This window comes from Anas acuta, chromosome 1 (genome assembly GCF_963932015.1).
Source record: "Anas acuta chromosome 1, bAnaAcu1.1, whole genome shotgun sequence".
Classification (NCBI taxonomy): domain Eukaryota; kingdom Metazoa; phylum Chordata; class Aves; order Anseriformes; family Anatidae; genus Anas; species Anas acuta.
Window position 1 is genome coordinate 101,391,907 of NC_088979.1, and position 13,331 is coordinate 101,405,237.

At 34.2% G+C, this 13,331-nt stretch overlaps 1 protein-coding gene across 1 annotated transcript in view; it reads left to right on the forward strand.

Moving 5' to 3' along the window:
* Positions 1-13,331, forward strand: part of TMPRSS15 (transmembrane serine protease 15) — a 54,815-nt gene that overhangs the window by 37,389 nt on the left and 4,095 nt on the right. Inside the window, exons 21-25 of the mRNA XM_068690196.1 lie at positions 482-592; positions 3,192-3,324; positions 8,085-8,180; positions 11,277-11,326; positions 11,770-11,944. Coding sequence (XP_068546297.1) covers positions 482-592; positions 3,192-3,324; positions 8,085-8,180; positions 11,277-11,326; positions 11,770-11,944 — 565 coding nt within the window. The remainder of the gene's footprint in view (positions 1-481; positions 593-3,191; positions 3,325-8,084; positions 8,181-11,276; positions 11,327-11,769; positions 11,945-13,331) is intronic.

Here is a 13,331-nt window from a genome sequence, read left to right on the forward strand (position 1 = left end):
AAACTCTTGTCTGTCAATGCCTCTTTACTTGCACATTTGACTTGACACACTTTAAAGCCACTAAACTTCTGTGAAAGTGTTGAACATCCAAAGTGACTATTAGTCACTTTCAACAGGATTTAATCAGGATTTGGTTTTTCTCATCCACCCCAAAGATTCATTTGTGTAGCAGAAGAACACTAGTAGCTGAGCAATGCTAACTTTAGCAGAAACTGTAAGGTGTAATACCACATTTTATACTTAATTAGCTTTTATTTATCTGAAAATCATCATTATTTTGAAAAAAAAAAAAAAAAAAAAAAAGGAAAGAAAAGGGGAAGTAAAGGGAAATCATAAGAGGAAGGCATTAGGAAAAAAAATCCTGTATACTATCTACACAATTTTATTTTTAGGTAAACTGGATGATCTCCACCAAACTGATGTTTACAGTTTTACCATTCCAGTAATTGTGGTTTCATTTTCATTTCGTGTTCTCCTTCAGGAGCGTGTACACTCGAGGAATATCAGTGTCGTAGTGGAGAGTGTATACCATTGCATAACCTTTGTGATAACCTACCTCAGTGTGAAGATGGCTCTGATGAAGCAAAGTGCAGTAAGTTTTATTTCAAACGTAGAGAAGGAATGCATGAGTATTTGATAGGAATTTCACAGGCAAACAGACACAGAACCTTAGCTAGTGTAAACTGTGGCATCTGTATGCAAGCCATGCAGATTTACACAGCAGTACCTGACTTTGTCAGGGACAGAAAAGCAAAGTCACATTTCTGAGACAATGCATGTAATCTTGTGTAGTCTCTAGGAAAGGTAAGAAGTTACTTTGTACTTAAAGATATGACTATTTACAGTGACCTCAAAATGAAATGAAAACTCATTACATGTTCTCATTCTGTATCCATTTCATATTGCCAAAATTTTGTATTTTTTCCTGTTATTACTTTTAGTTTCACAGCAGTATAAATGCTGCAGTGTGTGACAGAGTTTAAGAAGTCTTCCTGAGAGAAACTGTCAAATAGTGGAAAGCCAAACTGTGGCATAGAGCACCCCCCAACCTGCCTGCACTCCACCTCATGGCTGGCATTGCCATAGGATGAAGGTGTGGCACAAATGAAAAAGTAGTATCTATTGCTCCCAGTGGATGTGCAGGTTCCTACAAGAAAATTGATAGCTGCAACTGCTTAATCATCTCATAAAATGGTTCTTTGAAAATTTAGGTGTACAACGTATGGTTTCATTTTGCGTAACATGGAAAAAATGTTCCCTAAGCAACAACTTCAGTGTAAAACTGTTGTTAAAACCACATTGGGCCTAGCACAGAAATCACATTACTGTTTCTGAAAAAGTGCTGTTCTGACAATGTATTATGAAACATTAATGGGAAAGTTAAAAGCACACTTCTAAGCTCAATATATCATCATCTTCCTTTGTTTTAAGAAAGACTTATAGGGTTCAGATATATCATTGGATATATCTGGCTGACAGTTCTCATTGATTTCAACATCTTTTATATGGATGTATATGTATATAATGTCTGAAAAAGCAGTGTCAGTGTCCACATTAATGCAATTAACTGTTTTTGCAACCATATTCTGCCTTTAAAAATGCACAAAATTAAAATTCATTTCAGCTTCTTCTTTGCCATTGCTAAAGATCTGAACAAGGTAACCATCACCTAAATTAACATGTACGTTTTCCCAAAGATTTATTTTGCCATAGATTGTCTATTTCTTCATAACCAATTACCTCACATTAAGGGATAGGGAGAATTGCTTCCAAAAACCCATTTAATCCAAAAGTTGGATGAATCAGTCTAACCTTTAAAATAAAATGCAAATTCAATTAGACACCCTCATATTGAGTCTTTTCAGTGTCCAAAATACTTGCTCATTTTCCTGAAACCAATTTCAATTTCTTATCATATGTACCATTTTAGACTAGACAAGCTACTATTTTCAAATACTCCAACTCATTAAACTTCCCAGGGACTCCAAAGAAAAAACATTGGTTATCTCTTTCTTTAAAAATTCTAAAGTATATGACATTACACTTAACCACTTTTTGAGTGCTCAGTAAGTCTCTTACTGCTTACCAGCAGTGTATTTGGAGATTAATGTAGATCTGATGAGGAGAAAGGAAAAGGAATTATAGTTAAAGTAGAAGACAGGAAAGGTGTCAAAAGTGATTTGGAGAGATCTCACAGTGCAAGCAATTCTGAGATTTTAAAGACTGCTCCAAAATTTTGTATGAGTGATGTTTACTATTAATTTAACCACTGTTTGTCACTTATTTCATTCATGTGCTCTGCATGTCAAAGAGGAATTTTTATTTATTTATTTATTTTTAATAAAGTGGATAAATGTTAATTTTTATGGAAATACTTTTTGCAGAAAGGTTTTCTACAGAACTAGTTTTTTCCTGAAAACTATATTTCAGCAACCAGTAAATTGCAAATGAATTATATTGCTTTCCCTGCTTCATGCTGGCAATAACTGCTATATGTCTCAAGTTCAGCTGTAGCCTATGAGTTATAGACAGAATTCTGTTGACCTTCTGCTACAACTTCCTTAGTCACCATGACAGTAGCATAAGATTTTTTTACCACATACTTAAAGTTTCCAATTTTTTTTTCTGATTTTTTTTTAACCTTTGATAGAACTACTGGTTTTCAGAGAGTTTTATTATTATTATTGTTATTATTTTAACTTAAACTGCAATGAAAGCAAACACTGAAAGTTCTCAAAGTGATTATAACTGGAAAATCCAATTTTTCTGTCAGCTTGGGTTTTAACCTTACTTCTAGTCAGTGTTACTGAGTATCATGTAGCTAAAGCTTCACCACAGTAGTTCAAAATTGCATAGTACTGGCTAAGAAGAAATAGTTGTTAGAGTAGATGGAAAATGTACTATTTACTGTCTGTTAATAAGACTTGCAAAACACAAGCTATGAAAACATCGTGTCACAGAAATATAGAAGGAAAAAGCATTTACTTCCTGTGGGAATACATCTTCTACATACTGAGTTTATTACTGCTGTAATATACCTTAACTACTTTTTTTTTTTTTTTGCTGGCAATAATAATACTGCATTGTGTGGAGGGGGGATTGGTTGTGTTTCATGGTGTTTTGTTTTTGTTTGTTTGTTTGTTTGTTTTTTACCACCTGCCTAAAATGCTTCTATTCATTTTGGTCTACAGTGAGATTGCTTAATGGTTCTTTAAGCACGAAAGGGCTGGTACAAGTCAGGATTGGGAAGACATGGCACCTGGCATGTGCAGATGATTGGAATGAGCAGATTTCAGACAGTGTTTGCCAGCAGCTGGGATTAGGGTGAGTGAAAATATTCAGTTTCTTTGTACCTTGTTTGAAGCTTTTCTGAATCTGTGTATTTGTGTTTCCCTCATCATTTTACTGGTGTCTATACCATTAAAAAAAAAAAAAGACAAAACAAAAAAACAAGTCTACTTTTCTGTGGTAAATGACTTGTGAGGTCAACCAACAAATTTATAAGTGTCACAGTGCCTGTTTTGATGGCATTCATCACAGTGTTGCAAATTTTGAATACGTTAGCTTAGGCATGAGCATATGGAGAGCATATGAGCATATGTTGGAGAACACTGTGAGACTGATGTGGAAGTGTTAGTCTTTTATCATTTTATGTCATCACTTATGTCTTCACTTTTTATGAGGATTGCTCCAGATTAAATCTGGAGAAAACAGCAGCCTTGGCTGCTCTACTATCATATTGATGTTCACCTCAAGTAAATTCAAGATAACCACTTGGGTATCCTGCAATTAGGTTCCCAGTACATTTCATACTTATCATCAGACCTTAGCTGTTCAGTTAGGAAACTATATTTCTCTTCAGGTGTGGTTGAGGATGGAGGGAGAATGGAAGCATATGATTTAAAAAATTGATTTGGCTTCAATTACTACTGATCAGCTGAATTTCTAGGAAAGAGATGAGGAGGGTGGAGTGCAGAAGTGTTGTATTTTTGCAACTATGGTAAAATTTATGGCCTGAATTCTGACCTCACTTACACTATATGAAACTTCATTGCCATCCATTGAATAATATATGTCTTTCCTAAAGTGCTGAGGTTTTTAGGAATGTCACTCACTCAAATAATTACCAAATGAAATTCTATCTTGCCGTATATCATGGTCTCTAACCAAAGTAGGAAACCTGCAAATGCAGTTTTTCATAAATCAGTTTTAGAAACCACACAGTTAGGAAGATGTAGAAAAATGACTAAATGTTGTTTGAAAGTATTTTTAATCACCTGATAAGAGAATGTGTGTTGTTTTATTTTTATTTCTTTTGGGTAGGTACTGCATTTATATACATATCAAATACCTCCATGCACAAATCCTGATTATAATATGTATTATCAAATATACCTAATTATCTAATTATTTACCTGATTATATAATTTATCTATATAATTATCTAATTTATGCATGCATATAAGGACATACAGAGTGTGAGTAAATGTTCTTCCAGGCAAATAACCTTGTCCGTTACGATGGCCAGTAGCCTTCTTCCTCTCTCCCTGCTTTCTCCTGCCTCCTTTTCCTCCGTAACTTCTGGACACTGGTCATTTTCTGGTGTAATGGTTTAGTTTACATTTTAATGTTTGATAGGCTTTAGTGAACTTTGTCTTCCATGGTATTTTCTATTAGCTTTTTAAAATTACTAATTCTTTTGTCTCCATACTATTCTATGGCAATATATTTCAGAGCTTGTCTGTATAATAGAGTCAAACACACTTGTTAAAAATATATATATATATAAATAATCCTATTAAGTTTCCTAATTAGTTCTTTTTAATTCCATTGTTTAGTTTATACCCATTGTTTAAAAAATATATAGTATTTTTAATCTGAAATTGTATCATGTTCTGGTATCTTGGGTACATTTTCTGTTACAAATCCTGCAGAATAGGATAAAATTATCATATGTATATAGAAATCCCTTAAGCATCAATGTATTTCTGCCTTTGAGTCTCCCTGTAGCAGCATATTTGTATATAACTGGCACTGTATTTGTTAGTAAATGGATGGTTGTAATAACAGGTCTTGGATAGGCTATAGCTCATGCTGCTATACTGAAATAACTACCTAGAATCCTGCATTATCAGAGAAAGACACTAAAGTTCATCTGGGATGAATTACTTTTGCTGTTAATTGGTTATACATTTTCTAGTGTCGTTTCTTGTTTAATTCATGAAAAGGAAACAATGAGAGTCCTGCAGCATATCCTGACTATTTATGTAGCTGAGCTAGAAGATGCAGTGTTCCACACAGATTCTGATAAATCACACAGCAGAATCCTTTTACTTTTATTTTTTATTTTTATTTTTCAAGTATGTGACTGTCATGTTTGTGATATGTGCCAAATAAGCAAATGTGGAGTGATGCCTGTGTGTTCATCTACAAAATGTTTGCGAATTATTTGCCTAACCTATATTCAGAATGAGTCCAGAGTGCAAGATGCAGTAATTGGTGGAACTGAGAAACCTGAATAAGAATCTTTTGCTCAGCCTACACTTCATGTGTATCTGATGATGATGTTACATTATTTTTATTTTTTTTTTATGCCAAAGAATGTGTTCATTGTTTGTAATTTGCTACTGTTCTTTAGTGTTTGTTGTTCTCCTGTTTGTCATAAAATTAGTGGACAAAGCAAAAACACTGCCGTGTAGCTTAAACACAAATTAAACAAACTGCAAACATACTTGCAGCCTGAAAACTAAGCAATGAATTACAAAATGTGAATCACAAATGTGTGAATATATATGTATCGGTATATTTATTTTTTTTTTAATTTATGTGGATTTTTTTTAGGTAGTAAAAGGAATTGTATTTATTGGACAAATGGCACTCTTATCCTTATTCTGAATAGTTTTTCTGAAATATACCATTTTATCTGAATCTTTCCTAACAGTCAATATAGTGCTTATTGTTACTGAACACATCTGAGACAGAATTAGAAACTGAAACCTTACATAACGCTGTAGATCTGCGCGTAAGAAATTTATCCAATATTCTTTTGTGACTTTTGGCTAGTGAACATGTTGAATGGAATGAGGAACTTAACACCTGTATTAGCTTCTTAAAGGCCATTTCTGTCACAGCCTTCAAAATTTCTAACAGATCATTTTCAATAACAGAAGACCCACAGTGAAAAGCCAAGATATATCTTACTTTTAAAATCTGGCCTATGATGTTAATCCTTTTTCCTTTTGAAATTATAAGAGTCTGTATGGTTAGAGATAAAAGCTATCATAATATGCTACTATCATTCCCTTCATTTGAAAACTAGTTCTATTTTGAATATTAATCAGTTCTAGGAAAAGTAATCTTTTCAGAATACTTTATCTTGGGTACACCTAATCTATGTGTTGAACGATGCCATGAATCAATGAAAATTAAAGAGCTGTGGCACTATGTCTGTCTAGAGTTGTCCAGAGTTTCTGGACCTGCTAAACTATCATTTTCTTATTAATCTGAGAAACTCCAGGAAAAGCGGATGATTTCTATGATTTTTTATACTTACAGAAATGCTTAAAACTCATTTTACCAATAACTTAATTAAAAGAGTAGCAGCTTGGTTTTGCAGTCACATAAGATTTAGAAATCTCCAGCTGTGTGCACTTCAGGAAGTCAAAGTAAGAAAACAAATGAATCAAATGTAATTATCAAAGGTTTTCTCATAGTGACTTTTTCCATAGAGCATGTCATACAGCTTTCCTAGTGGCACATCAGGGCTATTGAAAACCTCATTTTTCCTATGCCTAATCTTACTCTTCACACAACAGATTTGCAGGCAAATAGTAGACTACATACTTCCCAGGAGAGTGAGTGCACTTGAAGTCATACTGCCTTGATAGGTGATCCCTGTGTATTAAACCTGCACAAATGTCTGTCTTTTCACTCCTGAAATATCTATGGCTAAAAGATCAGATGGAAGTAGGCTGTCACCCCCAAAACAATTATGTAGTTTGACCTCAGCTGTCTTTTTTTACCCAGGTTTCCTCAAGAGCCAGGGAGTATATGTTCCAAGCCGGCCATATGCAGTATCACAAAGTATATGGGGCAGAATAAGCTATGAAAGAAATCTAGATATGGGTTGTAAACATCAAAACACTTCATCTCACCAATAGTTCACAGAATCTTTGGTGTTCAAAATGCTGTTGTTGTAGAAAAGGGCATCTAGGAGTACAGCTTAATTCAAATGGACTAACCTGTTCAGTGGAAGACACAATACCCTTGATTTATTCCACAAATCTTAGAATTGTTTAGGTTGGAAAAGACATTCAAGATCACCACATAAAACAATCAACCTGACCTACCAAGTCCCATCATGCCCCTTAGTGTCATGTCCACATGTTTCTTAAATACCTCTGGGTATTTAAGATAGGGACTCCGCCGCTTCCCTGGGCAGCCCATTCCAATGCCTGACCAGCCTCTCTGTGAAGAAATTCCTTCTAATATCCAATCTAAACCTCTCCTTGAGAAGAGGTTATTCTGTTATTTTTATTTCAACATGTCTGTGGGGTGAAACTTAACTTCTAAGGTAGCATTATATTCTTCATGAAAGAATCTAATTTTCATTTCTTCTCTAGGCACAAAGGTAAAACAGCAATGAAATTACATCCTGCAAAACTGCAAAACTGTGATATTCCAAGGTTCATCTTGTTCCTCATCAATTTTGCATACTAAATTTTAGTTCCATATATTTTAGAATCAGTATTGTAAACCATTCAGTGTGGCACCAAAAAGCACAAATTGATTATTTACTTTCATTAAAATAATTATTTCTATCTATTTCAATATAATTGTAGCATTAGAGATCTTACAAGAAGGTGTGAGAATGAAAGCAGGCAAGAAGCAATTTAATGCATGTAAGTCTCAAAATCTCACAAATATCCAGATAGTCATTATTTCATTAAAAAATAAAAATTAAAAATAAAAAATAAATGCTGAAGTTTATTCTACCACCATAATAATTTACCAAACAGTCCTCCACCGGTGGAATAGGTTAAATGTCTAAAAACACTCAAGTGTGTCTTTTTTTTTTTTTCTAGGGATGCAAATATGTCATCAACTGTATTATTCACTGGAGATGGCCCATTTGCTGCCATCACCAAAACAGCTAACCAAAGCCTCATATTTACAAAAAGGTGCGTAGAGTGAGGTTTCTTCCTCATACAAAGGATAACTGTAAGTATGGTGACTGCCACTTATACAGTAATTTCTACCTCAAGTTTTTCTGAGGGGTAACATGGTTCTGTACAAGGTAGTATCAAAATAGCTAGGTTTTATTCTCTATCTGCTGATGAATTTTATATAACACTGGGCAACTCACTTTCCCCCCTTCCATTCCTGTCTGTTATTGAATTTCAAAGGAAAGAGATGCTTGCTGCATTTTTAGCCAGCATTCAGTACACTTTTATGTGAAGTCTTTAAACATTGAAATGTGGAAACGTGGAAATGATAAATACCATTATTTTTACATTTCTTTTTACATGGACTCTCTAAACTATGAATATATACTACATTACTTTGAGCACCTATGGAAGGATTAAAATGGAGTGGTATTCCCCCATTGTTATATAAAAGATAACACACTAGGTTCTCTCCAAAATCAGTAGCAAAAATACACACTTCCAAATTGTGATTCATCAAGCTATCTTTGCTGGAATAAAATGAATCACATCTGTAATCCATTGACTTTACTGATATAAATTTAGAGCTACAGACAGATGTTTAGACAAATTAATCTCACCCAAAAATGACTTCTGGGTTTGTCTCAACATTTAGAACTGAATAATTAGGTGAGATGCATTTGATTATACCCTTAACCTTTCTCATTCCAAATGAACTTCAGTTCACTTGAAGTGATTCTGAAGGGTCCTACAAACAGGTAGTATTTCTTGTAGATTAAATGAAATGGTAACATTTGCACAAGATTATATTCTCAGGAAATTATGGGATTTACAGTACACCTCCAAAAGGAGAAGGGCTTACTATCATCAAATAAAACATACAATGACTTCAGTTACTGTGTTTCTGCTTATGAGGGCACACATTTTCCTGGAATCCTACCAAAAATACTGATGCAGAAAATTACTGTATAATTGCTAAAATGCTGAAATGATGTTGAGGATGGAAAGAGTCCATATTCTTTCAAGTTTCCTTTATGAACATACCACATAGTAACAAAGCAGGAGGGAATTCTCAATTCAATATGCTGTATTTTATCTAAATTTAAAACAAACAAACAAACAAAAAAAAAGCAAGCATTGTATCTTCTAGTTGTACTCTGTTAATCCTAAACATTTATCATTCCCATTGGTAGTAAAAGTATCTTTAACTAATCGGATATCATTACAACCTATTTTTCATTTTTTTCTTGACATGTCTAAATAAGGATAGCCAACAGACATCTTAAATAGTGGCAGTGATTTAAAGATACCTTCTGCTAATATCTGCTAAGCACTAAAAAGTGATTAATGCAGGAGGAAATGAAATAAATTTGTTCATCTTATTTGTATTTCTGTTGCTGAAATAGATATGTCTTCCATCATTTTTCACCTGGAAAGCCGATAGAAATCAGTTTTACAGGGTGACACCATTATAGTTTCCCATGCTTTTGTGGTATATACAATGAATGACAGAAAGGTCACATAGTTTTGATAATTAAAAAATCAAATGCTCGTAATCAGATTATAAAAGGTGTTGCTCACATTGCCTTTGGTAATATTCAAGCATAACTACCATAAAAGTAAAGGAGAGCACAGATCCTCAGCTGTGGTGCAGACAGTATAACTGTTCTCTGATGCCTTTAGGTAATGTATTTCTTGTACAAAAAATAGCTTTGTACAGGTCAAAATCATTACTTGAAGGTACATGAGCAGACGCCACAGGCATAATTGCTTTTGCCATTCCTAAGTGAAGACTATAATCACAGATGTCCCATGTATTTTAGATTCCTGCTTTGCATGCGCCTTAGATTGCACTCAGAGGGTCACATAAGATGGGTATGCAGTGCCCATGGAATGCCTCTGTTGCCTTTTGGAGTCTCCCGAGTTTACCGAGAGGTAGCCGAAGACTAGTAAACTGAAGTGCAGGCAAAGAAGTGGTTTTTATACTGTGAGCTTACTCCAAAAAGATGAAAAAGCAGAAGCCCATAAATACCTTATATGAAAGCAATCAGTAAGCAGTGATGGTGGGAGATACATGTGACTCGATTATATGCAAATCCCTTCTTCAATGTATAAAAAAAAAACAAAACAAAACAAACAAACAAACAAAAAAAAACAAATCTAACATGTTGGATAGTTTATATGATACAATACAAGGCTAGAGGCATATCTCACTCACTCACCTTCACCATGGTGCAGATTTAATCGGGTAGTGGAGCGGAGGGTTACTTGCCCTTCTTGCACTGCTATGCCATTGTGAAAATGCTGGGTCATGTCACCCCCCTCACAACAGATTTCAAATTTTAGTGTAAACATAGTGAGGGATGCATAATACCACATCATGTTTAAAGAATCCTTCCCTTTTTCTCTTTTAAAAAGAGATACTGTGAACTAGCCTTTGGCAGTCTTTTTTATTTTTCTCTGATATATTTCTGTGTGCATCAGATTTAAATTGCTGGCACACATACTGTCCCAAGTGTTCAGATTCATTACAAGCTATGAAGATAATCTTAAAACCTCTGGGTATCAGAAATGCTCAAGTTGTTTTGATCTGTGGTCTCATGCTGTTCAGGCTCCGGCTTTATCTCTGCTAAATAATTCCTAACCCTCTATACGCAGCTATATACTTTATAGTGCACTGTAATCTTAGTAAAGAAGATACATTGATACCAAACTAACCCCTTTTAAAAATTCTTTGGTTACACTGATCTCTAGTGGTTAGTTATTGAAAACTTCTCAAAAGGCAGAAAAAATTGCCATATCCTGTTACAATGTTGTTGAGAATCTGTCATAAGCAGATGACTTGTTCACTTAAATCACAAGGGAAATCTACTTTTATTTCCAAAACATGCATCGATTAAGTGTCCATTAAAGAAGAACATATACATGTAATATTATATATAAAAGAATATTTTGTATTTATAGTTAAAAAATTAAAACATGGAGGACTGTAGCCAAAATACTATGTTTAACAGTTTGATAAACTAATCAAACTAAAGTGCTTATATATATTATAGAGAGAGTGTTACCTGGTGTGCAGATACTTGTGATTTAATTGTACTTTTATTCTAGAGAACACTGTTTGAACAACCAGGTGATTCATCTGCAATGTAACATTAAACGTAAGTACAAACACCTTGGGAATGTTTAACACAGAAATCAGATTGTTCAGTCCATAAAGCATGATGTTTATAGTTTGAATTGAAAGGTTAGGGAATGGACTATAAAAGCTGTACTTGTAATTATATAAACAGAAAAATTTATAATCTTCACTTGTTTTCACAGTTAAGTATACACTGCGTTTGGGTCTATACAGAAATTATATATACACATATATATATAAATGTCAAGGTCTCAGAAGATAATACATCTAAATCCAAGTTACAAAGTTTCATTTTGATTTCAGCTATAAAATGACTTCCTCCACGATAATAGCATTTTTGAATAGCAGGTCAGGTAGTACAAAGTCTATTTTTCCAAGAATATTAACTATTCTAATAAAATGTACCATATTACCCTACAAACATATGTAAACCACTATTTGTTGTTGTTGTTGTTATTTTAGCTTGTGGACAACGCTTGGTAACTCAGAACAATAGAACAAGGATTGTAGGTGGAAGTGATGCCAGAAGAGAAGCTTGGCCTTGGGTAGTCTCACTTCATTTTAATTCCAGGCATCTTTGTGGAGCCTCCCTTGTCAGCGAGGAATGGCTGGTGACAGCAGCACACTGTGTATATGGGTAATGTTCAATGCACTCATAAATTAGCACATGCTATTACTCCCCCAACATGCAAGTATCCTAATGGTGAGTGGCTGTCAGTAAAGGTGGGTTGAAGTGTAGTCCTGAGCCATCAGTCAGCCCTATACAGAGAAAAGCATACTTTCAAAGGATTGTACTGAAAACACTCAGGAATGACACTTTTTTGAGGCTTATTAGATGTTTTGAAGTAAATTAATATAAATTCACAAGTGTATCTTTGTCTCCACTGACTATGGGGCATCATGCCAACTAGCTGAGATTGTCATATAACATCCATGCCATGTCTTTTCTTTTTGATTTTAAGAACGATGGTAAAACACTTTTTTTTATGTGCAGGTTCACTAAGGGGGCATCAGATAATGAATAACTTGTGATACGGATACAAAAAATTAAAATCTTGCTCACTCTTTAATTACTGTGTTTTGAAGCTCATGGAGCTTCAAGCTAAAGGCTCTTTTGCCTACTGGGAAATCCTCAATCTGTACTCTAAAGCAGAGAATCAAGAAAACTAAGAAGCATTTTCTGAACAACGAAGAATTACATTTTGAACATATGGTATTAATACCAAGCATTTGCACTTAAACCATGAGCAATTTGGGCCCCCATTACTTACTTCAGTCTCTGTCAATGCTCTAAAGGACGAGGTGTTTCAGAAAGGTATATTCAGTGTTGCCTGTCCCTCTTGTATACGGCTATTGATTGATCAAGATCAGCTGTGTGCAATTGGAATGAATCTTGATTCATGTGCATTGATTAGACAATACTGGATGCTCTCTAGCTGGTGTTATTTGTACCATTCAAAGAAGTGATACATATTAAAATAGTTTCTAAGGTTTGCCTCCATAACGTCTATCATAGAAACACGTTATGTAGAAGACACCCAGAAACTGGAATGGCAAAAAAGAAACATTTCTGTTCAAAATTACAGTAGAGTTTTAATTATAAATAGATTAACAATAATGCAGTACAGACTATGCCAATATATGAGTGCCTCCTCATTGTATGACAAGAGCCATATTCCTGTCACAAAGCCATTGAAATTAGGAGGATCAAGCCCTCTTAGTTTGCACACAATAAGTTCACATCTATTTTGGTGCTTCCTTTTCACTTATATCACCTTTCTCTTTTCACTTAAATCTCATTTTATCACTTTGCTGTAGTTTTCCTTAAGTGCAAGCTTCCAGTTGCATCCCTTAATTCTGAATATTTAACTTAAATGCTTACATTTGGAAGAAGATAACCTCTTGATGTCAGACTAAAAGATAAGCAGAAACCAATTTCATGCAATATGGCTGAAAATATATTTTTGAAAATACTAACTGGTTGATTTAAAAAAAAAAAAAAAGCAAATATATAAGTTCTCTAA